Source organism: Arachis hypogaea, chromosome 3 (assembly GCF_003086295.3).
Source record: "Arachis hypogaea cultivar Tifrunner chromosome 3, arahy.Tifrunner.gnm2.J5K5, whole genome shotgun sequence".
In the NCBI taxonomy this organism is placed as follows: Eukaryota; Viridiplantae; Streptophyta; class Magnoliopsida; order Fabales; family Fabaceae; genus Arachis; species Arachis hypogaea.
The window spans coordinates 102861721-102886996 of record NC_092038.1 but is presented as its reverse complement, the minus strand read 5'-3'; the positions used below and the strand labels follow the sequence as shown (position 1 = coordinate 102886996).

The 25276-nt window shown below is 38.4% G+C and overlaps 1 protein-coding gene, 1 long non-coding RNA gene and 1 other non-coding gene across 4 annotated transcripts; 2 read left to right on the top strand and 1 right to left on the bottom strand.

Moving 5' to 3' along the window:
- The first annotated feature begins 4208 nt into the window (after positions 1-4208).
- On the top strand, positions 4209-6454 carry LOC140183821 (uncharacterized). Of its 2 annotated transcripts, none has more exons than XR_011880068.1 (2): positions 4209-5536; positions 5874-6454. It is a non-coding gene; the product is annotated as an uncharacterized lncRNA (long non-coding RNA). The 2 variants fall into 2 exon arrangements; XR_011880069.1 differs by having other exon boundaries at positions 4232-5531.
- A 3744-nt stretch (positions 6455-10198) lies between these two features.
- LOC112779312 (uncharacterized) lies at positions 10199-10792 on the top strand. The gene is made up of 2 exons (XM_025823559.1): positions 10199-10471; positions 10562-10792. Exons 1-2 carry the CDS (start codon positions 10199-10201, stop codon positions 10790-10792), a joined length of 504 nt encoding a protein of 167 aa, XP_025679344.1.
- Positions 10793-23979: 13187 nt separating this feature from the next.
- On the bottom strand, positions 23980-24086 carry LOC112793655 (small nucleolar RNA R71). The gene has a single exon (XR_003198357.1). It is a non-coding gene; the product is annotated as a small nucleolar RNA R71 (small nucleolar RNA).
- Positions 24087-25276: the final 1190 nt, after the last annotated feature.

Genomic DNA, 25276 nt, shown 5'->3' with positions numbered 1-25276 from the left:
TGCCTAGCAATGAGAAAGGATCTAGGGGATGTGGTAACTTGTGAATGAAGAAAGGGGATAACTAATGATCAATGATGATCAAAGATGATTGTATGAGATACGGAAGGTGGCGGTGGAAGTGCTGTATGTGCAAGAGCCGAAGGGCTGTAATTGTTAATAAATTGGCTGGTTTTGGATTGATCTATGAGCCGGATGGCTGAGTTATTGCCGAGTTACGGCGGAGCCATTATTGAATTATGGCTGAATATTATTGCATATATGCTTATTGAATGAAATGTGAATGTTGCACTTCCACTATCTGAGATACGAGTTTTCTTGGGTGAAAGCAGTGGCTAGCCATCACGTGCTTCAGGTGGAGACTCAATACTCTGCTGACCCTATGTTATATGTGTGGCCGAACATTGTGAAAGTTCTAGATGAGCTCACCCCCGTGAATATACACCAGTGAGGGTGTTGGATATGAATTATGATTTATGTTATGAATAACTCAAGTTGGGGATGCCCGACAGAAGGATAGTCCAATGGTTAGCTACCAGGACATGTCGGGTTGGCTTTATAACTGACAGATGAGACTCATCAGCCATTAGGACAGACATACATCATATGCATATTATGTGAATTGTTTGGAATTGCCTAATTGACTGCATATTACTTGCTAATTGTCTAAATGCCTTATCTGTTTCCTATTTGTATATCTCTTTATCTGATGTAATTGTGTTTGCGATACTATATTACTGCTGGTGGTTGGGAGGTCTGAAGGATTTGGAAAGGAAAGTATTAGATACACTGAAGATCTTTAATCAGTTGCCATTTATGGTTTAGTCTGTTTATAAGCTTTGATTTATCTGTTGGAAGTGCTAGGATTGCCTTCGGCTTTCCCAGGACACTACATGTTAGATTGTGGGCACTGTTACCAAACTGAGAACCTCCGGTTCTCACCCATGCGGATTTTGTGATTTTCAGATGCAGGTCGTGAGGCTTCTCGCTGATGCATGCTGGAGGCTTCTGGATTAGTGAAGATTCCTTGGTTCTCGAGACTTTATTTTGGTTTTATGTTTTCTCTTAGATACTTTTATCTCCACTAAATAATACATATTGTGTTGACTCCTCTTAGAGGTTGTCTTGGAGAACAGGCTTGTTCTGTCCTTTGGGTTTCCTTTGGGTTCCTTACTTTACATATATGTATATACTTCTATGTTCGGACTGGTTATCTTCGTAACCGGATCTTGAGTTTTGATATCCACACTTTTGGCACTCTTTTGTATATATATTCTTGTGTTAGCTTATCATTTGTCCGTTGCGTTATGTTATCGATCGGAGTATTGCACTTTTCAATTTACGATTTTGTCTTACCCCTTTTTTTCAAAAGCTCCTAGTTTTAATCATTTTCTCACTACTATACGTACTAAATTTTACTTTAGAGGTCGTAATACGATGCCATCTCTGTTTTATGACTTAAGCATAAGATTCTGTATGGTAGGATGTTACAATACACATTAAATTATTTTAAATTTTAGATAACGAATGTTAAAATTAATTATTAATAAAAAATTAGACTTTTTCATATAAAAATAATAACTAAAAATCTTATTATTTGATTTTTTATCTATAGATACTTTGGTCTTCTTAGTCAGAGATTTTTTTCAACCTACGATTTTTTTTTTATAAAAGTAGTTTGATTTTATAAATTTTTTGTGCCATGCATAATCTATACTGTTAGATCAAAATGAATCGTAATTTTAAAAAAATTTATATTCTCGTAATATTGTTACAAGTAAAATTACTAGTTTATTAGTAAACTAGACACATTCTCATAAATTAGTTAATTTTCTATTAGGTTTTTTTAAGCCTGTTAACATAAATATGTAAATATTTTAATTAAAAATATTTATTAAATTTTTAAATATTTTGTTTTATTATAAATAATTTTTATATATTTAAAAACATTTTTAAAATTTAAATGTTATTATAAATATTGAATTTAATATATTAGACTGTGTTTGTTTTTTTAGAATAAGACAAGACAAGATATTAAAAACAAGACATAAAGAATAGAGACACAGAATTTAGTGTTCTTGTATTCTATTTGATAATAAAATAAAACAAATTATAAAAATCTAATTTATTCTCATTTTTTATTTAAAAGAATTAAAAAAAATATAATAATAAAAATTATAATTATAAAAAATTAATAAAAATAATAAAAAAAATAAAACATAAATTGTATTTTTTATTAATGTTTAAAATACATTTATTTAATATTTTTAAACATAAAATCTCTTTTATATCTCATCTGTTAAATATAATTTTATATCTTAATATTCTTATCTCAACATAATTTTATATTTTAGTATCCTTATCTCAATATCTATCCAATAAACACATGCAGTGTTACAAATTATAGTCGTGTCGGTGTTAGGACATTTCTAACATATTAAAACTAAAAAACGTTAAAATACCAAAACTTTTAGTATAAAAAATTAAAATATTAATTAATATTATTTTATATAAAATAAAAAATATTAACCATCTAATATTTTTTTACATAACTTAACCGGTGTTTTCAGTTTTCAAACTTTCACCCCTATTTGGAAGGGATTTTTTATTTTAATAAATAAAATAATTATAATAATTATTAAAATAAATAATTTAAAAATTTTACCAAAATAAAAAAGTATTTATTTTGATAAATATTTTTTAAATTATTTATTTTAATAATTATTATAATTATTTTATTTATTAAAATAAAAAATCCTATCTAAAAGGGATAAATAAAAAGGAATGGAAATGAAAAATGGGAAGACGTGGCAGTGGCATGCCCATTGGAAAGGTAACAAGGTATATGGAATTGGAAGAATGAATCAAAAAGTGGGGAAAGGACTAACGTGGTTTTGTGGAGAATTGGGAATGGGCAAGCATCACTCTCACCCATCCTACCCCGCTTAAGGATAAAACTTTATCTCCACCCGTTATCTCTTTTTCCACCTTAGCTTTTTGTTCCTAATTCTCCTCGTTTAGATTTCTAAAACACATTAATGAACAGAATTTAGCCAACACATTCGTTTCTGACACAATTTTTAACATACAAACATTAAGACATACATAAACAGTCAAATATCATGTTAAAACTATAAAATAGTGTAATTTTAATTTTAGTACTCAAATAAAAAAAAAACAATGCAATATCACTTATTTTAAAAAAAATTAAACTATTTAAATATCAAAATTAAAATCATATTATTTTATTGAGTCCAGCATTTAACTGTATTTTATTGGCATTTATACATCAAAAAATGTTTTAAAAATTAATACAAATTATGTTTGTAAAATTTAAAAACTAAATAAAAATAATTAAAATTTTAAGAATTAAATTAAAAGTCGTGTTCAGGAACTAAATTAAAAATGATCCCAATAAATATTAGAATTAATAATTGGAATCGATTTGACTACGATGGTTGGTTATATTTCACGTGACTTATTTTTCAAGATGTAAACCTGGAAATGATGGTATATAGGGCGAGTGAGTTAGGCAGCAAGACTCGTTACAAATATCTCCCGAGACAAACACGCACACTGGACTCCAGATCCACGAAACACCTTTTTTTTCATTTTCTTCCTCTTTTGTCAATTTATTTAACATTTTTCTGTTTAAATAATATTATAATACCACTTTTTATATTTTTTTATTAAGTAAATAATAAAAATAAGTATTAATAGTAAAATTATTTTACACTACAAAAAATATATTAAAAAAATATAATATTGTAAATATTATTTTTCTTTCTATTTTATTTCACGTCAAGACAATTATAATGAAAATTTTAAAGTAATTAACAATTACCAATAATATTTAATATTATTTCCTTTAAAATAATGCTAGTGGGTGGGTATTTGATTTTTGAGCCACAAACTCATGCCTTAAACGTTTGCACATGCATTCTAGGAACAGAATATAAGGGAGTATATTCTTTGAAAATCTAGGAAAAGCAATCCTCATCTTTCCGGTGATGATATCCACAGAGAGAAATTTAAGCAACTAAAATATAATAACTAATCATTGCTAAGATAACAGCACTACTATATTAAGATTTTAAAATTAAAATACTGTACAGAGAAGGAGGCCAAATTGTATTTCTCTTGCTTGTTTTTCTTTTACAAGTATACAGATTTTTTTATATAATAAATATGTTTTTTTAATAATTTATTAGGACTAAAAAAGAAAACAAAAAACAGAAAAATAAAAAAAAAAAAAAAGAAAAAGAAAGAGAGAAATAGGGCAGGAGGACGAACACTCCTTAGCCACTATCTTAAATAAGTATATGTTCTAAATTACTTGGAGGATGAATTCAATCAGCATCCATTTGGGTCCAAAGTTTCGCCAAACTATCTACTACTCCGTTTGCCTCGCACTGGACTAGAGCGGACAGCACCATCAAATAAAAACTTTTTGAATCAAGATTTCACGTTCATCGGAGACTTTCAAATGGTTAACAAGGAAGAAAGCATCCGCCGAGTCCGTTTCACATTCAACTGATGTAACTCGCTGCTTATGTGCTATACAATAGCCCCACCAAATCGTCCAAAGTTCAGTCCTGAAAACACTAGTACCAAGGACTGAACCTGAGGAACCAAACATATACTGTCTAGAGCTATTCTTTAGGATACTCCCCTCATCGGCATACACACTCTCATCACAGTTCAGTTTCAAAGCCATCAGCTGGGACACACCAAGTTGTTATTGATGCATCGAAGAGATGATTATTAGCAAGGGCATTTGAAGGACACATGCAAGTCATGAACAAGCAGACGAGCCCGAAATGCCACCTCCAAAGCAAAGGAGACAGCACTATCCTCGCCAAGATTTACCTTTAGTCAATCCGCCATGCTCAAACCAAGAAACAAAGACTGGTGCGTAAACCCTAATAACAACTACATTGGTCGAGAGACGGTGCAGTCCTCAAGCAATGTAAGCGTTGTTTCAGCCAAGTTGCGCTGCTACCTAAGCTCAACAGTAGGAAGACAGGAATGAAGATACAACCATATAAGAAGCCGGATTTTTTCAGAAACCCGTAATTTCCAAACCAATTCCAGTTAAGAGTGGTGTCACAAAGAACTAATCTCTCCAAAACCCAAGTATATCCAATCTTCGTCGAATACATACAGCATAGAAGAGGGGATATCCACACCCAGCCTGGCTCTTGAGAGGAGTTCAGCTCACAGTTACAATTCAATATCTCTAGTTTGACGTTATCAGGGATAGTAGATTAGATACGCCAGAGATTAAAAAAATTGTTAAAAAACAATGTATCATTAATTCGAAGGTCAACTTCATTATATCAATAATCTCCACCTTCAAACCCACCGCACCAGTAGGAAGCCGAAGATAGAACCAAAAAGAGTTAGACATAAGTCCACATGTCCAATTAAACCCGCTGCTTTTAAGGTAAATTTACAAGTATGAGACGAGGACACATTATTAACCAAGTCAAGCTAAGGAGAGAGCCCCTCTTCGTATATTTATGTCTCAAAAGGTGAGGTAATACTCAAAATGGTTCTAAAATTTGATTTTTTATTCAATTTAGCTTTTCAATTTTTAATTAATCCGAATTATATTCTAAAATTTTAAAGCATGTGATGCCTAGGCATCTTAAGCTAGTACAAGCCTTTTTCATTAGTTTTCATTTGGTTTTATGTACTTTCTTAAGCAATAAGTAAGCTTTGGATGAAAAATATATGCTTGTATTGATTCAATTAAACATTATTAATTATGTGCAATTTCATGAGATTTATGCAAGACTTACTTGATGCAATGAATGATGCATTATCTTATGATTATGGCAATACTTTGATGCATTTTGTTTGGTTGATGATAGATAAGAAGAAGCAAGGACAAAGAAAAAGCAAAGGAGACAATGTTGGTGGCCAAAGTTGCTGGCTCACCAACGTTGCTACAAACGTTGCCTAAGGAGGAGGACTAAGCAACGTTGGTGGCCCTAGTTGGCTCACCAACGTTGCCACGAACGTTGCTTATATAAGGGTGAGCAACGTTGGTGGCCAAGATGGCTCACCAACGTTGCTACGAACATTCCATGATGATCTCATTTTCAATGGCACCCATGCAAGCTTATGAACGTTAGTTAACTAACGCCCATGTCAACGTCACTAAAAGCCACTCCTAATTTACTTCAACAAAGGTCAAAGCCCACATCCAAAGACTTGAAGATTGATTGGGAAAGTGTATAAATAGGATAGATTTTGAAGTAGAAAGAAGGCTGGGAAGCAGGGACCCTAATTGGGAAACCCTGATATCATTTTCTTTTGTACTTTTCTTTCTTTTACGGACTTTCTTTTCCTTTTTGTTTTGACTGAGCAATGATGAACTAAACCCCCATTTCATTAGAAGAGGAGCTCTATTGTAATTCTCATGATTAAATGAAATTCTTATTCTTTTCAATCCGCTTGTTGTAGCTAAAGGATATCTTCTATATTGATTGTGATTCACTCACTCCAGAAGGGGGTTTGAATCAATTGAATGCTTGTGTGAGCCTTGGAAGGGGAATCATAGGCATTAGAATTAGAGCTCTATCCTTCACAATTCTCTTGACCAGCACCATTCGAGAGGAATTGAGGTCTTGAGAATTTGTGTGGTTTATGGATAAGAGAATGCACTTAACCTCTTCTCATGACAATTAGATCAAGGAATTGGCAAGATTGATTGTGATTAGAGAGATTGGATTGCCAAGGAATTGGGATCCAATTAATTACAATCCGCCATAGATCTACTTCATATGATTGAGAATGAAGTTAATACCCATTTGATTCATGATCGATTATAATATCTCCAATCCCTAATGAATCTTTCTATTTGATTTTCTTCAATTTAGATTACCTTGAATTCAATTTAATTGCAATTGTTTACTGCTTCTTTTAGTTTTCTCAACACCCAAGTCCCCCTTTACTTTTCATGCACTTTATGTTTCTATTGCCATTTATATTTGTGCCTTTACTTTCTTGCAATTTAAGATTCAAGTTATTTACATTTCTTGCAATTTAAGATTCAACTCATTTAAGTTTCTTGCACTTTAAGCTTTTGCCCATTTACTTTTCAATATTTAATTCTCTAGTCCTTTACTTTCTAGCATTTATGTTTCCAGTACTTTACATTTTGTTGCTCTACTTTCATTGTGGATTTACTTTCTGCTCATTCAATTTCACCAAACCCCTTTCAATATTAGCTTGACTAGACTCATCACCCAACTAAAATTGCTTGATCCATCAATCCCTGTGGGATCGACCTCACTCATATGAGTTTTACTACTTGACGTGACCCGGTATACTTGCCGGTAGTTTGTGCAGATACGTTTTCCGTCCATCAGCGTGACTCAAGTTGGTCCCTCTATCCATTTTCATCACAGAAAAATAACGTGGCTCAATTAAACGATGTCATTTTACAATTTATGCATAAATGACATCGTTTTACTCCCCCTTTTTCTTCTTCCGCCTTAATGTCTGAACCTCTCACTTTCGTTGTCGCCGCCATTGCCATCACTTTCAAAACCTTCAATGTTTGATTCTATATGGCTTGGGAAGACTAGATGCCATCTGAAGTATAGAAGACGACTTCATAGGTTTGCCCAACTTGAGGGAAGTGAGGATTTTGTATTGCAATAGGATAGAAAGGTTGATGAAAGCTGCGACACTTGCAAAATTCCTAAAACTAGAGAGTATAAAAGTGTTTTGTTGAAGACAAAGGGTGGTGGTGGTGAGGATGTTGGAATTGGAAATTATTTCGGCCCAGCCCATCAGTGACCAGGGTCCGGGCATGAGCGGCCAACCCAACGGGTCGCTCAACCCGAGCTAGGAGGTGACTTGCCTTCATCTCCTCCACGTGGAACCTGGATAGCTAACAAAAGTTTCTAGGAAGGTAGACCTAGCCACAAAGGGTCCACCCGAATACGAACTATAAGAGGGGAGGGACCTACCCCTCCCACTGGTACGTTACCCTAATTCAAATACACCGCCTTCTTGTACAGACCCTAACTTGAGCATTGGAGTCCTTGCAGGTGGTTCTCACCCGTTGTCTAATCAACGACTAAACCAGGCTCCAGTTTCTCAGCTTGCGCTCAGGTCCTAACCTTCTCAAATCTCTGCTCCATCAACCCACCAACCTGATCCGTCAAGCAACCGAGCAGAAGAACATTGGCACCGTCTATAGGGACCTGATGTGAATAGATTTCCTTCTGGGAGAAGAAGGAGATAACGTGCGCGAGGTGGAAGAAACCCGCCTGATGAGTAGGTTAGCTTCCGTCGCGTCTTCCCATGAGCGCATAGGAGTAGGTTCCCGTAGAGACGACCCACCCTCTAGCTCCCACGAGAGACGCCCTTTTGGCGGCACTGGTGAAGACAACACAAAGATAACATAGGAGCTGCGCCACTGGGTGCAAAACCTCGAAAGAGATTTAGTGGCGAGGGATCGCTATTGCCCAGAGCACGGAAGAGACTCTCATCGTAGTCTATCTCGCACCCAATCTCCCCCAAAGAGGTGGGAACCACGGGAAGGAGCCCCCAAAGAAACAACAAAAGAACACAAACTAACGCTCGATCACATACTACCCAAGACTGGTTGGAAGAACATGAAGAGACCCGCAGGGAGAGAGCGAGAAAATGACGGGACCTCATCATCAGGGGTGTGACCCCTTTCCATCCCTCGATCCTCAAGGTCTGGCTGCCAAAGAACTTTCACAAGCCTACGGACATGAGGTACGACGGGACCAAAGACCCACAGGAACACCTAATAGCCTTTGATGCCAAAATGAATTTAGAGGGTGTTGGTGACGCGGTCCGATGCCAAGCTTTCCCTGTAACACTGGCGGTCCCAGCAATACGGTGGTTTAATGCGCTCCCGCAAGAGTCCACTACAGCTTTTGCAAACATATCCCGCAACTTTTTGGCATAGTTCACCATACGCATTGCCAAGGCCAAACACCCAATCAACCTGCTGGGTATCACACAAAAAGCTAAGGAGCCGACCAGAAAATTTCTGGATAGGTTCAACGATGAGTGCCTAGAAATCGATGGGCTGACCGACTCCGTAGCCAGTCTGTACTTGACGAATGGCTTACTGAATGAAGACTTCAGGAAGCACCTTACCATCAAGCCCATCTGGACCATGCAAGAGATCCAGAATGTGGCCAGAGAATACATTAATGATGAGGAGGTTAGCCAACTGGTGGTGGCTAATAAGCGGCTACCGACCAGCCCACCTCCTCGCCAACCCATGTATGCAGATAAACCAAGAGAGATACCGAAGGAAGGGAAATCAGGGAAGCAGCCCAAGCCATTTTCTCGAGTGGAGAAGTTCACAAACTATACCTCCCTCACGGCCCTCACAGTGGAAGTCTATCAACAGATTGCGAACAAAGGCATCTTATCAAAACCCTAGCAGCTAAAGGACAAGACAGGCAGGAATAAAATCTTGTACTGTGGCTACTATAAAGGATTTTGCCACAAAACCCAAGACTGTTTCGACCTAAAGGACGCCTTAGAAGATGCCATTAGTGAAGGCAAGTTGACTAAGTTGCCCAGTTCATAAGAGAGCCGAGAAGAAGAGAACATGAACGATCTGAGGAGGACCGAAGCTGCACCGTGAAGCCAAGGCAAGTGATCAATGTAAATCCTTAAAATGCCCCGACGGTAGTCATTAATGAAAATCCTAACAATGCCCCGAGATGCACCCCCGAAGTCAAAATCGGTAGCAAAGAAGGACGCTAAGTCCTAACTGTGTCAACGAGAAATCCCAAAGCCCCATACAAGGAACCTCCCGCGATAACCTTCGACCCGAAGATCGGTGGTGCCATGATCACCCCAAGAATCTGCCCATGGTGATCACGGGCTTGGTTAAACGAATTCTCGTTGACGCAGGAGCCGACTCCAATATTTTGTTCAAGAACATGTTTGACACCTTGGGGCTCAGAGAAGCCGACCTCAAGACCCACTAGCATTGGGTCATTGGTCTGGGTGACAATTACATAAGGTCGGACGAGATAATCTGTCTCCTAATCTGCATTAGAACCAGCAAAAAGAAGAGGTAGGTAATGGCGGAGTTTGTTGTTCTGAGAGACTCCACAGCCTACAATGTCATCCTTGGAAGAAAACCATCAATGAATTCTCAGCGGTCAAATACACCAAGTTTCTAATAATGAAGTTTGTGGCTGACAATGGATCCATTGTTTCCATCAGGGGAGACCTAAAAACGGCAATCGCTTACAATAATGCCAGTCTTTCTTTGAGAAAGAGGTCAAAAGAGGCATCTGGGGTGTTCCTGGCTGATTTAGATGCAAGAATAGACGACAAGTCAAGGCCAGAACCCCAAGGCGATCTAGAGAAATTTTGGGTTGCCAAAACGGCGAAAAAGTTCACTTTCATAAATAGAAACCTCTCGCATGAGCTAAAAGGACCCCTCATAGAGACTGTCAGAGCAAACAGTGACCTATTCTCTTGGACTCCGGCCGATATGCCAGGGGTAGACCCTAAGTTTATGTCTCACTGACTTGCCGTAAAGGCAAATGTTAAGCCGGTAGCGCAGCGGCAAAGGAAGATATCACAGGAAAGGGCTAACAAGGTGGCCAAACAGGCGGCCAACCTATTAGAAGCAAGATTTATTAGGGAACTAGAGTACTTGATGTGGTTGTCAAATGTGGTTCTCATTAAGAAGGCCAATGGAAGATGGAGAATGTGCGTCGACTACTCAGATCTCAATAAGCCGTGTCCAAAGGACTCTTTCCCCTCCTGAACATCGACGCCCTGGTAGACGTAGCAACAGGATACCATTTCCTAAGCTTCATGGACGTGTACTCTGGCTATAACCAAATCTCGATGCGTCATCCTAACGAGGAGAAAACGACGTTTATAATGCCAACTAAGACCTACTGTTATAAAGTAATGCCATTCGGACTGAAAAACGCAGTAGCTACCTACCAGAGGATGATGAACAAAGTTTTTAACATCATCGACAACTCAGTTGAGGTATATGTCGATGATTGAAGAGAGAACTTTTGTGTGGTCTAGAATTTATAATAAATTCCCGTTGCAAGTATAGCTTCTAAACCAACAAAAGTCCTTTCTTACAAAAGTTTTGTTTGTCACTTAAGCAAACCCAATAAAATTGATAACCGAGTATTTAAACCTCGGGTCGTCTTCTCAAGGAATTGCAGGGAGGTATGACTTATTATTGGCTATGAAAAAGGCAAAATTTTGGGTTTTTAAAGATGAGTAACAAGTAATTTAAATGGTAGGTAAAATAAATAAATAACTGTAAAATAAACTTTTGGCAAGGTATGAGAAATTGGAAGTCCTATCCTAGTTATCCTTATCAATGATGATGAAAATTGAATCTTAATTCCACTTAGTTAACCTTTGCTAGTGCAAGGGAAGGTCAAGTGACTAATTAAGTTGATCTTCAAATCTTAGTTAATTCCTAGGAAAAGATTGGGATTATAGAAGATCAAGCTAATTAGTAAAGATAGTGGTTATCGATCACGTTGAATCTAATAACTCCTGAGTTACTGATTTCTTAACCAATACCAAAAGGAGAAAAATCTAAATTATTTATATAAATAAAAGACAGCAATCATAAATCTGAAATACCTCAATTGCATTAATAAAAGCAGTCAAATCTAACATGGAGAAGTTCATAAGCCAAATAGGCAACATAAGTAATACAAGCATCAAAATATCTGAAAGTAAAAGAGAGATCAAAAGTAAAAGGAATATTGAACCTGGAGCGCAGAAAAATTGTAAGTTGAAATAATAAATCCTAAATTCTTTAAGAGGAATCCTAATCCTAGATCCTAAGAGAAAGGAGAGAGCCTCTCTCTCTGAAAACTACATCTAAATTGTAAAAAGTGTATTATGAAAGCATGATTATGAATGGATGCATTCCCCCATTTTATAGCCTCTAATATGTGCTTTCCGGGCCGAAAACTGGGTCAGAAACAACCCAAAAATCGCTAATTTTGAAATCTGGTACGTACAGGTCGCGGAAAAGTGATGCGGAAGCGCCGTCCACGCGTTTGCGTGGAATGAGATTCGCAGATGCGACATGGACGCGTCATCCACGCGTTCGCGTCACTTAACTTTGGAGCAGCTGTAGCAAATTATATATCATTGCGAAGCCTCGGATGTTAGCTTTCCAACGCAACTGGAACCGCGTCCTTTGAATCTCTATAGCTCAAGTTATGACCGTTTGAGTGCGAAGAGGTCAGGCTGGACAGCTTAGCAGTTTCTTCAACTTCTTGTATTCCTTCCACTTTTGGATGCTTCCTTTCCATCCTCTGAGCCATTCATGCCCTGTAATCCCTGAAATCACTTAATACACATATCAAGGCATCGAATGATAACAAGAGAGGATTTAAATAAAAGAAAATAAAAGGCAAAGAAGCATGTTTTCAGTCATAGCACAAAATCAGGAAGGAGAATGTAAAACCATGCAAATCATATGAATAAGTGGGTAAAGAGTTGATAAAAACCACTCAATTGAGCACAAGATAAACCATAAAATAGTGGTTTATCAATTATGTCTAGTAAAAATAGCTGAGCCGAGTAACCTAGTTGGCAACCTCGAAGTCATCTTCGAGGCGCTTCGGAATCACAACATGAGGCTCAAAACCCTTAAATGCGCATTTGCCATGGAAGCCGGGAAGTTTTTGGGCTTCATGATAACACAAAGGGGGGTAGAGGCCAACCCGGACAAATGTGAGGTCATCCTTAAGACAAATGTAGAGGCTGGCGGGGAGGCTCACAGCCTTATCTTGTTTCCTCAGAGCATCGGCAGCAAAAGCCCTACCTTTCTTTAATCTGATGAAAAAGGGAATAGCCTTCGAAAGGACTCTGGCTTGTAAGGAGGCATTTAACCACTTCAAAAGAATACTTTCAGCATCCCCTGTTCTCGGCAAGCCAAAAGAAGGTGAACCCTTGTTCTTGTATTTGGCAGTGATGGAGCAAGCCATGGTGGCTGTCCTCATTCGAGAAGAAGACAAGATCTAGTAGCCAGTATATTTTATCAGTAAGGTGCTCCAAGGGGCGGAGCTAAGATACACCAAGCTGGAGAAGCTAGCCTATTCCCTATTGATCTCGTCTCGAAGGCTGACGCAGTACTTTCAAGGTCACCCGATCATTCTGAGAACTGACCAAGCCATTCACCAAGTTCTACAAAAACCCAACTTGGCAGGCCGCATGATGACATGGGCGGTCGAATTATCCTAGTACAACCTGTAATATGAACCTAGACATGCAATCAAGACCCAGGCAAGGTCAGACTTTCTAGTAGAAGGGACGGGGAATGCGCCCGGGAACACGGATACATGGTGGAAGCTCCATGTTGACGGAGTCTCCAACCAAGCGTTTGGGGGAGCAGGGATAATGCTTGAAAGCTCAGCGGGAGTGATTTATGAGCAATCAATCAAGTTCAACTTCCCGATTTCCAACAACTAGGCGGAGTACGAAGCCCTAATAGAAGGCTTAATTTTAGCCAAAGAGGTCGGCACATTGAAAGTTGAAGTCAACATCAATTCTCAAATTGTTACCTCCCAAGTCAACAGGAGCTACCAAGCCAGAGATTTCCCACTTAGGAAATATTGAGAGAAAGTGAAGAAGCTATGTAAGGATTTTGAAGAGGTACCGATTCAGCATGTACCCAAGGAAAAGAACGCCAAGGCCGACCTCTTGTCAAAACTGGCAAGCATGAAACCCAGCACGGGAAACCGATCTCTGATTCAGGGATTAGCAACGGGGCCATCGGTAGCCCTGTGCGTAACCCAAGTGCTGAAGCCTCCTTCATGGATGAATCTAATTCTTCACTTCTTGGAAGGTGGTGAACTCTGTGAAGATGAGAAAAAAGCTAGAGCAACGAGAAGAGAAGCAGCTAAGTATGTGGTGATACAAGGGCAACTTTATAAACGAGGACTCAACTAACTTGTGCTGAAAAAATTAAGGAAAATGTAGTCATCCAAATTGCACGTGGGACAAGCCCTCCCACAGTATGTATTCCTGATAAACCACAATTTGATGGTTTATTTCATATTGAAATGAGTAGATTTTATCAACTTAACCCACATTTATTCATTGAAATAGCAAGGTTTTGTGAATTTCTCCTAAATTGTGCTTAATATTAAAAATGTGCTTTTTTGGCCCTTAATTTGCTAAATTTAATTCACTTTTATCCCATTCGACGCCTTAATATGTTTGTTGAGTGATTCCAGGCTTACAAGACAAGTATGGATTGAAGAAGTGAGGACAAAAGCATGCAAAAGAGGAGGATTCATGAATGGAGTTTGGAGCTTTTCAGGGTCATGCGTGTGATGCCAGGGCATCTAGGCCAGTTTCACTGACCTTTTCTTTACTGTTTTAAGGTAGTTTCATGCATTTTCTTAGTGAATAAGGCAAGTTTTGGATGAAAATACACTTACACCTTGATTCAAGCAACTATTGTGAATTTCACATGATTTCATGAGGATTTTGCTAGAATTGAATGATAAATTGATGATGCATAATCTCATGACTTTGGCTAGAGCTTTGATGCACTTTATTTGCTTGATTTCAGGACAAAAGAAGCAAGGAAGAACCACGTTAGTGATGATTGGATTTTTGACGGTATAGAATTTCACAAATGAATTCTCGTTGCAAGTATAGTTTCCAAACCAATCAAAAATCCTTTCATACAAAAGATTGTTTGTCACAAGTAACAAACCCCTAATTTTATAAACCGAAGTATTCAAACCTCGAGTCGTTCTCCCTAGGAATTACAATAAAGTGTCTTGTCGTTGGTCGTGAGTTATTTTTGGGGTTTTGATAAGAGGCATGAAAGATAAATGACAAGAAAGTAAACTAACAACTATAAAAGGCTCTTGGCAAGGTGTGAAAACTGGAAGTCCTATCCTAGTTATCCTTCTCAATTGTGATGAGAATTGTTCATTGCTACCACTTAGTTAACCCTTACTAAATAAAGGACAGTCAAGTGGATGAATTGACTTGAGCCACAAGTCCTAGCCAACTCCCAAGGAAAGACTAGCTTTAGTGCACTCCAAACCAATTAGCAATCTCTCCAATTACCAATCAACAAAGGAATTAGATAACTCAAGTGTCACTAATTACTCTACCTAGGCCAAGAGGAACAAAATCTACACTATATCTAGAAGAGGCATTTCAACAAACACATAAAAGGCAATAAAAGTAAACAACATAAATTGCAAGAATTAAAGAGAGATCTAACTACAAAGGCAAGAGATCAACAATAGAAAAGCAAAGAAGAACAATTATTATGAATTACCTCTTATTGAATTGAAAGAAAATGGAAGGAACAATAGTAGATCTACAATCAAAGTATAAGAACAACATAAAGGAAGTTACAACAGAGGAAGATGAATGTAACAACAAAGAATTGAAAGGTAGAAGTAGAAGAAAGCAAAGATTAAAACCTAGATCTAAGAACTAATCCTAATCCTAATCCTAATTCTAGAGAGAAGTGAGAGCTTCTCTCTCTAGAAACTACTTCTAAAACTAAACTATGACTAATGGTAACTAGATGCCTCATCCCTCTTCAATCCTTGGCTTAAATAGCATCAGAAATGAGTTGGATTGGGCCCACAAGGCTTGAGAATTCGCTGGCCCACGGATTGCATTAAGTGAACCAGGTGGCAGCAACGGCGCGTGCGCGTACTATGCGCGTGCGCGCCACCATACGTGTAGCAACTATGCCAAATCTTATATCGTTTCAAAGCCCCGGATGTTAGCTTTCTAACCCAACTGGAACCGCATCATTTGGACCTCTGTAGCTCAAGTTATGGTCATTTAAGTGCGAAGAGGTCGGCTTGACAGCTTTCCGGTTCTTTCATTTCTTCATGAGTTCTCCAACTTTTCATGCTTTCTTTCTTCATTCCCTTGATCCAATCTTTGCCCCCTAAACCTTAAATCACTTAACAAACATATCAAGGCATCTAATAGAGTCAAGGTGAATTAAATTTATCTATTTTGAGTCCTAAAAAGCATGTTTTCACTCTTAAGCACAATTAAAGGAGAATATACAAAACCATGCTAATTCATTGGGTAAATGTGAGAAAAGGTCTACAAAATACTCTAAATTCAATACAAGATAAACCGTCAAATTGGGGTTTGTCAACCTCCCCACACTTAAACCTTAGCATGTCCTCATGCTAAACCAAGAATGAAATAAGGGATATGACACTTATTCAAAGCAAAGAAACTATATGCATGCAACTAAATGCAAAAATGATTCTACCTACTTGGTTAAAAATAAATCAATCTCCAAGACATATATGCACAAGTAGGGCCAAGATCATATAACAATTCATGAGTCCTACCAATTGAAGTATAAACATGAAGTTCACATAGACTTGCAAGAAGAACGCTCGTGAAAGCCGGGAATTAAGGAATTGAGCATCGAACCCTCACCAGAAGTGTTTGCACTCTAGTCGCTCGGTGTTTGGGGTTGATTCTCTCAATTCTCCCCTAATCATGCTTTCCAAGATTTGTTTATCTTCTAACAATCAACAATTATTCAATGCATGCATACATGTATCATGAGGTTTTTTCTTTAGGTTGTAATGGGGCTAGGGTCAAGGTAGGATCATATATGGCTAGTGGACTTAGGATTTGAATCTTTGATTAAATTAAACTTTCCCACCTAACCTATATAATGACCTATACAATTACGTACTAATCTAACTACCCATTCCTCACTTTTTCACATACTCATGCATTTTCTTTTCATTTCACAACACTTATGCATTGATTCTTATTGAGCTTCACTTTGGGGCATTTTGTCCCATTTATTGCTTTTCTTTTTTTCTTTCTTTTTCTATATACATTTTTTTCTTTTCCTTTTTTTTCTTTCTCCCTTTTATTTCTTTTTTTCTTTTCATTTTTTTCTTTTTTTCTTTCAAACTATATACAAGAACATCAATGCATAAGGTCTATACATTTAATCAATACATGAGTATGTACCCAATTCCCCAATATAAAAATACAAAACACAAATACCCTTTTATCCCAACCAATGTCCCAAAATTTTCCCACTCTTGAATGACACTCACACTCACTAGCCTAAGCCAATCAAAGATCCAAACAAAGGACATTTATTTTTTTCGCTTTAAGGCTTGTAATGTGCTAAATTAAGAACAAAGTGGGTTAAGCGTAGGCTCAAATTGGCTAACAATGGTTGATAAAAGGTAGGCTATTTGGGTGAGTGAGCTAATGAAATGATGGCCTCAATCATATAAATGCATGAATACACAAAATAATGGACATAAAGAATCAAACAAATCAAAGATTACATTCATAGAAAGAGAATAATGCACACAAGAAGGAAAGATAAGTGGTTATAAGATGTAACCACACAATTAGGCTCAAAACTCACTTGCTTGTGTTCTTAGCTCAAAAACCATGTTCCAAAATACATTCTTTCAAGCGAGTTCCACAAAGTATTTTTTCAAATTGGTAGGGTGCCCTAAAACGGTTTCTTGGGAAAGAAATCATCACCCTAACCAAGTAGTCCTAATAAGAAGAGGGTAGTAAAATATGTACAAATTCTAACTAACATGCAACCTATCATGCAAATGCAATAACTAACTAACATTGGTGTTCAAAAAGAAAATTGTTACCCATGGAGATCGGTTAGACGACCTCCCCGCACTTGAAGATTGCACCGTCCTCGGTGCATGCAAAGAAGAGCAAGGTGGACGGGTTGCTACAATTGATGAGCTCCTTCAGAAGGTTGCACGGAGGACTTGTTTGTTGCCCCATGTAAAAGCTTTTCCTTTCTCCCTCCATGGTGGCCAACCTAAAAGGAAAGAAAAGGAAAGAAAATTAAGCCTACAACAAAGATATCAAAGTAAGTAGAACATAGGCGGAGGCTAATGCCAAACAAGAGTATGATTCTCTACTACATGGTAGCTACAACATGTGAGTGAGAAATCAATATAAGAAAAAGGCATATCAACTGATACTTGATGCAAGAGTAAAGTTAAAGCATGAAGAGTATATTGAGCATCAAGATCAAATAAAAAGAAGTGGGTCATGAAAGACAATATGAGGTCATATCAATGCACAAGGACACAAGGGTCATACAAGATGAAGCATTGATTTAAAAGTTTCATCACCCAACAATATCAAACAAGTCAAGAAGCACCAAAATAATGCAAGGAATCCTCAACAATTGAGTAGGAAGATGCAACACCATTATTAAAATGACTTAGAAAAAAAAAATGAAAACATGCTACAAAAACTAAATGAAAATGGGAAGAGTAGAAGTATGCGAATGTGATAAGCAAAAGAAAATGGAAGGGGAGAAAAAACTCTTTTCTTTTTTTTTTTTTATTTTTTTACCGACGCGTGCGCGTCATGCACGTTTACGCGTCGATGGGTATATTGGTCGAAGGACGCGTACACGCCAGGTGCGCGCACGTGTGCGTCGAGTTAGGCCGGAGGCATAATGTTGGCCCAAAAGTGGCACAACTCTCGGGTAAAAGTACCAGGAATGTGGATCGTGCAATCGACGCGCGCGCGCACAGTGTGCGTGCGCGTGCATTGCCAATTTAAGATCATGTGCGCGTACGCGCCAGGTGCGCGCACGCGTGCATAGACTTGTGCCTTAGGCCCAATGTTCGCACAGTGCAGGCCTAACTCTCGGGTTTTTTGGCTGGAGGTGAAATTTTGCATCCACGCGTACGCGTACAGTGCGCGTCCGCGTGGATGGTCGAAAAATGCTCAGGTGCGCGTACGCATTATGTGCGCGCATGCGTGGATGGTGTTCTGTTTTTCAAAATTTTTTTTCTAAGTTCTTACACCAATCCAAGCCTTTCAATCCTCCAAATAGCTACCAAAACACCCTAGAACCTTATTCAACATACTATACTACTAACTAAACTCAATAAAACAATAAAAACAAGAAATTAAACTAATTCTACCAATATTTACAAAAGATAAAAATGAAAATGAGAATCTACCTACAATGGCAACTCTAAGTCACTTATTAACAAAACTAAAAGAGTATGGAAAGAGTTTACCATGGTGGGGTGTCTCCCACCTAGCACTTTTATTTATTGTCCTTAAGTTGGACTTATGGGGAGCTCCTTATCAAGGTGGCTTGTGCTTGTACTCATCTTGGAATTCAAACCAATGCTTGGTTCTCCATTGTGCCCCAAGATTCTTCATGGATTGAGCCAAGTGTTGATGGAGTTCTTCACAAGCTTGGGGCTCCCAAAGTTGATCCTCTTCTTGTAATCTGGGATCCCACACTTTGTTTTCACACCCGTCTTGAGGTTGATCATCATTATTAGTCCAATCGGGTGGTGAGTAAGGTGAATTCTCTATACAGTGGCCAACAATCCTCCTAGACCCATCTATTTGAGCACTACTCCAACCTTTATATCTCACGTTTGATGCATCAACCATAATAAGCCTTGATTTGCAACGCCCACCACAAAACCTTTTCCGCTTATGCTTCATCCCACAAACTTCCCTAAGTTGGCCATCCGTTTCAAGCAAACCATATTCAAGTGGGATAATGAAGCTAATAGAAATGAATTTCACCCACTTAAATGAAGATGTAGATGGCAACCTAGGCGAAGATGCTTCCAAAGTTCTTGACAAAGCATAACCAACCCTCGTTATTCTATTTCTAGGGACTTTCACCTCTTCACAAGATCCCTTGATCTCAATCCTTTGTTCAACAATTTTATCTAAACCTTTTCCTTTACTCAAATCATAATAGGGAGGGTGAGAAAAATTTACCTCCTCAACGCTTTCAAATCCAACCGGAGAAGGTTCTTCATGCTCAAAGGATTCTTTACCACTAAGACTTGATGCTTGATCTTTATCACCAAGGAAACTCAATCCTTTCTCTATCCCATCCAAGTCTTCATATGGAGTATGCCTTGGAAGGTGTGCACTTTCCTCCCTAGCATCAATTTCAATCATCTTGGAGGGGTTTTCTTCAACTCTATGTTCCCATGGAGGCTCTGCATCTCCTAAGTCTTCTACCACTTCTTCCTTGTCTTCAACAATTAAAGCTTCCTCCAATTGTTCCAATACAAAGCAACTTCCTTCATTTCCCACCGGAGTTTCCAATCTCTCCTTCATGCTATGTTCTTCATTCAATTCTCCGCATGTAGCCATGCGAGTTCCTTGAGTGTTCAAGCATTGGGAGGCTAATTGATTTGTTACCGCATCCAAGGCGGCCATGAAATTTTGCACATCCCTTTTCATCTCTTCTTGCCCTTGAACAAGAACACCAAGGATGTCATCCATTGGAGGTTGGGGTGGATGGAAGGATTCATCATTTTGGGGGAAGGGTTCATAGTAGGAAGATGGTTCTTCTTGGTAGAGTTGTGGTGGTTTAATATTCTCCACTCTTTCCACTTGTTGCACAACACACTCCATGGTTGCTTGAAATTGATCCAATGCTTCTTTGAGAGGATCCCTTGACTCTTGTTCCTCTTGGATAATATGATTAGGATCATGTGGCTCTTGGATCAATGGATAAGAATATTCTTCCATGGGAGGTTGTGGTGGAAGGTAGAATTCATCTTGTGGTTGAAAATTTTCATTTATTGGAGGTGGTTCATCTTGGTAATAATATGGAGGAGGTGGCTCTTGAAAATGTTGATGTTGGAGTGGTGGTGGCTCTATGTGTGGTTCATATTGCTCATATGGTTGTTGGTAGGATGGATATGGATTAGGGTCATATGAAGGTGGTTGATAAGAAGGGGCTTGTGAGTATGGTTGAGAGTTATGTTGAGGATATGGATCATAGGCATATGGTGGTGGTTCTTGAAAGTCACAAGGAGATTCACCATAGCCATTGGGTTGATATGCATTAAAGAATGGCTCTTCTTCATAGTGCATTGGTGGAGGTTGTTGCCATGAGGATTGATCATATGCATATGGCTCCTCCCACCTTTGGTTATCCCATCCTTGATACACATTATCATTATAGCTCTCATCACCTACAATATAATTGTAATCATACTCATAGGCAGCCAAAGTGAGAATTCATGCTAGCAAGAGAGGGCAAAAACAAAAAATAATAACAAATAAAGAGAACAAACTAAAAACTAACAAAGAAGCAAAAAGCAAACATATTCACAATATTCACATATATACAATAACCAATAACACAACACCATTACAATTCCCCGGCAACGGCGCCATTGCAATCTAATTAACGTGACCACTAACGTGGAATGGTAAATAGCTTACAACGTTAAGGAGAAAAGTGATCACCAATAACGCCTGCGAAGCCATCATAAGCCCACGTTAATTGCCATGTTAACTAAGTTAACGTGGTAGTTAACGTGGAGACAAAAGAAAGCTCCAACGTTAGTGGTAAACGTGAACACCATTAACGTTCCAAGAATTGGCAATGAGCCACGTTAAGAGTCACGTTAACTTAGTTAACATGAACTCTAACGTGGAAGAGAGGAACAATCCCAACGTTAGTGACACTCACCTTTGTCACTAACGTTGGATCAACTAGCATTGCCCACGTTAGTGGTCACGTTAAGACCACTAACGTAAAAGTTAACGTAGAGCTGAGATTGATGAGCCAACGTTAGTGACACTTACCTTTGTCACTAATATTGGAAGATGGCATTACTACCACATTAGTGGCCACGTTAACTTAGTTAACGTGAGCTCTAACGTGGAGAGTAGGGGCACTTTGAGCGTTAGTGACAAAGGTAAGTGTTACTAACGCTCTCGAAGGTGAGGCATAACCATGTTAAGAGCCACGTTAGTTATACTAACGTGAACTCTAACGTAGGACAAAGGGTTATAAGCCAACGTTATTGGGAAAGATGAGTCCCAATAACGCTAGCAAAGATTTACAAGGCAACGTTAGTGGTCACGTTAGTGCCACTAACATTGGAGTTAACGTAGGCTATATGGGGTTGGAACGTTAGTGAAAATTGTGATTGCCACTAACATTCTCGAACCCACAATGTCACTTAACGTTAACTTCACTAACGCCCTTGCCTAATTCATACTCTTTGCAAGCTGGGCCCACTAAAGATTGGAACTGCTTCAACTCAAGATCCAAAGCCCACATCCAAGACTTGAAGAAATCACTAGAAGATCAAGAGGAGTAGTATATATAGGAGTAGTTTTGAACTATAGAGGAGCTTGGCACTTTGGAGAACTACTCCTTGTATATTTACTTTTCTGCACTTTTAGCTAGGATGTATTATTTTCTGCCATTTTCCATTTCTAGTGCTATGAACAACTAAATCCCTTTCATTGGGTTAGGGAGCTCTGTTGTAATTTGATGGATCAATTATAGTTTTCATTCTCTTCTTCTTTCTTCTCTTTTGATTTACTAGAAAGCTTTCGATCTTAATTCAATTGGTTAGTTGTCTTGGAAAAGAAACTCTCCATAATTGGATCTCCTCTGAGCCTTAGAAAAGGGATGAGGAGATCGTGCTAGAAATGCTTTCTCATGTTGGACCAAATTGGGGTCTGGGTGGATATAGTGACATGTAATCCTCCTAACACTTTGATTTGGAAATACATGTGGTATAATCAGTGACTATACTTCATCTCTTCCCATGAGCAATTAAATCAAGGAATTGGGCAATTGTTCAAGCTTAGAGAGATTGGATTACCAAGGAATTGGAATCTAATCACCTAAGATTGCCAAGGAGATCAATAGATGCATTGATTGAGGAAGAGATGAAAATGAACTTGATCCGGAGAATACAACATCTCTTGAGCCCAATGAATTTCCCATTTCTGATCTTACCCATTCTCTTTATTTTCTGTCATTTATTTTCATGCTCATTACCCCAAATTCCAATTTAAGATTCTGCACTTTAATTTCTGCTATTTACTTTTCCATCATTTAATTTTCTGCAATTCTCAAACTACACTCTGTTTAGCTCAACTAGCATACTCTTCCAACTAAAGTTACTTGACCAATCAATCCCTGTGGGATTCGACCTCACTCTATTGTGAGTTTTTACTTGACGACAAATTCGGTATACTTGCCGAATGGAAATTTATTGAGAGACAAGTTTTCGTGCATCAAGTTTATGGCGCCGTTGTCGGGGATTGATTTTGTATCAACAATGGTTAAGTTGGAAGCTCACTAGATTGAGCATTTTTCCTTTGTTTTTTTACTTTATTCAGTCATTTATTTTCACTTTGTTTAACTTCTTCCTTATCCTCTATACCCTCTCTATTTTTCTTTCTTTCTTTGTTAGTATCTACAATTCTGCTCACTAACCCACTAACTATTTGATAATTTGCATCACTCACACTAACAATCACTCTAACAAGAATAACCTCTTCATTTTATCTCTTGCTGCGTGTTGTGTTAGTTGTATGACAGGGAGAAGAGGGGGAACCTCAACTTCCTTCAATTCAGAACCTGAGAGAACCCTCTGGAGATTAAGGAGGGAAGCAAGAGGGAAAGGAGTTGTTGGTACTGAGGAAGAGGAAGAGTACTTTGAACCCAACATGGAAGAGAACTTGGAAAATAATCATGAAGAAGAAGCTCACAACCATGCTAGAGAAGGCCCTGCAAATTATGCTGGGCAAGAAAGGAGACTTCTAGGCTCCTACATCAATCCAAATCCATGAAACTGTGAAAGTAGTATCCAGAAGCCCACCATACATACCAACAACTTTGAACTAAAACCCCAGCTCATCACCCTTGTTCAGAACAACTGCTCATTTGGAGGAAGTGCTCAAGAAGACCCCAATCAACATCTAACCACCTTCTTGAGAATTTGTGACACTGTGAAGTCTAATGGAGTCCACTCGGATATCTATAGGCTGCTGTTGTTCCCTTTTTCACTCATGGACAAGGTATCCAAGTGGCTCGAATCCTTTCCAAAGGAGAGTTTGACAAATTGGGAAGATGTGGTGAAAATTTTTTTGGCAAGATTCTACCCTCCTCAAAGAATTAACAGGCTGAGAGCTGAGGTGCAGACTTTTAGGCAATAAGATGGTGAGAATCTCTATGAGGCATGGGAGAGGTTCAAGGACTTAACAAGAAGATGCCCACCAGATATGTTCAATGAATGGGTGCAACTTCACATTTTCTATAAAGGTCTTTCCTATGAGTCAAAGAAGGCTGTAGATCATTCATTAGGGGGCTCTCTAAAAAAGAAGAAAACCATTGAAGAAGCCATAGATGTCATTGAAACAGTAGCTGAGAATGACTACTTCTATGCCTCTGAAAGAAGTAACACTCGAGGAGTAATGGAGCTGAACCACGTGGATGCATTGCTAGCTAAAAATAAGATGATCACCAAGAAACTAGCAGATCTCACCAAGAAGGTGGAGGAAAACCAAGTTGCAGCAGTCATCACTTCATCACCAACTCAAGAAGGAGTGAATATAGGATTGGGAACAAGCCAACTATGTTGGAAACTTACCTAGACAAATCCATGACCCATACTCCAAAACCTACAACTCTGGATGGAGAAATCACCCCAATTTGGGTTGGGGAAATCAACAAGACCAAGGTCAAGACCAGAGATGCCATAACCTCAACTCCAACAACAATGTAACTCACCAACATACCTCACAGAGATCCCATCAACACACACCTAACCACCTTTCTCAACCACCTAATCTCAACCCACCATCACTAACAAAGGATAGACTTTCAAAGATTGAGACTCTACTTGAAAATCTATGTAGAGAAATTCAAGATAGTAAAGCTTTCCGGGAAGAAGTGCAATCCAACATGCAGAATCAAGATGCTGCCATCAAGAAACTTGAAACACAGATTGAGTTCTTATTCAAGCAAACCCCTGGACACAATAATTACAGCAACATTAACTCAGCACCAAGGGAGGAATGTCAAGCCATCACCCTCAGAAATGGGAAGGAATTGAAGGAGATCCACAAGAAACCACCAGAGAAGAAAATGGATGAAGAAGACAAGGGACAAGAGGGAGCTCGAATCTCCATCCCTATGTCACACCAAGAAGGAGAAGCGCTCAAACCATGCCTTTCAAAAGCTCCATACCCCCAGCAGTTGCAATTAAAAAAGAGGGGAGAGGATAACCAATTCTCAAGATTCTTGGAAATCTTCAAGAAACTACAAATAAACATACCCTTTGCTGAAGAAATAGAGCAAATGCCACTCTACGCCAAGTTCTTGAAGGAATTGATGACCAAGAAGAGAAGCTGGAAGAACAATGAAACTGTGGTACTCACCGAAGAATGCAATGCCATCATCCAACACAAATTACTC

Coding starts and splice junctions, on each gene's coding strand:
- LOC112779312 (XM_025823559.1), top strand. CDS start 10,199: ATGAAGTTTGTGGCTGACAATGGATCCATTGTTTCCATCAGGGGAGAC. Junction 10,472..10,561: donor AAGGACCCCTCATAGAGACT/GTCAGAGCAAAC, acceptor CTTGCCGTAAAG/GCAAATGTTAAGCCGGTAGC.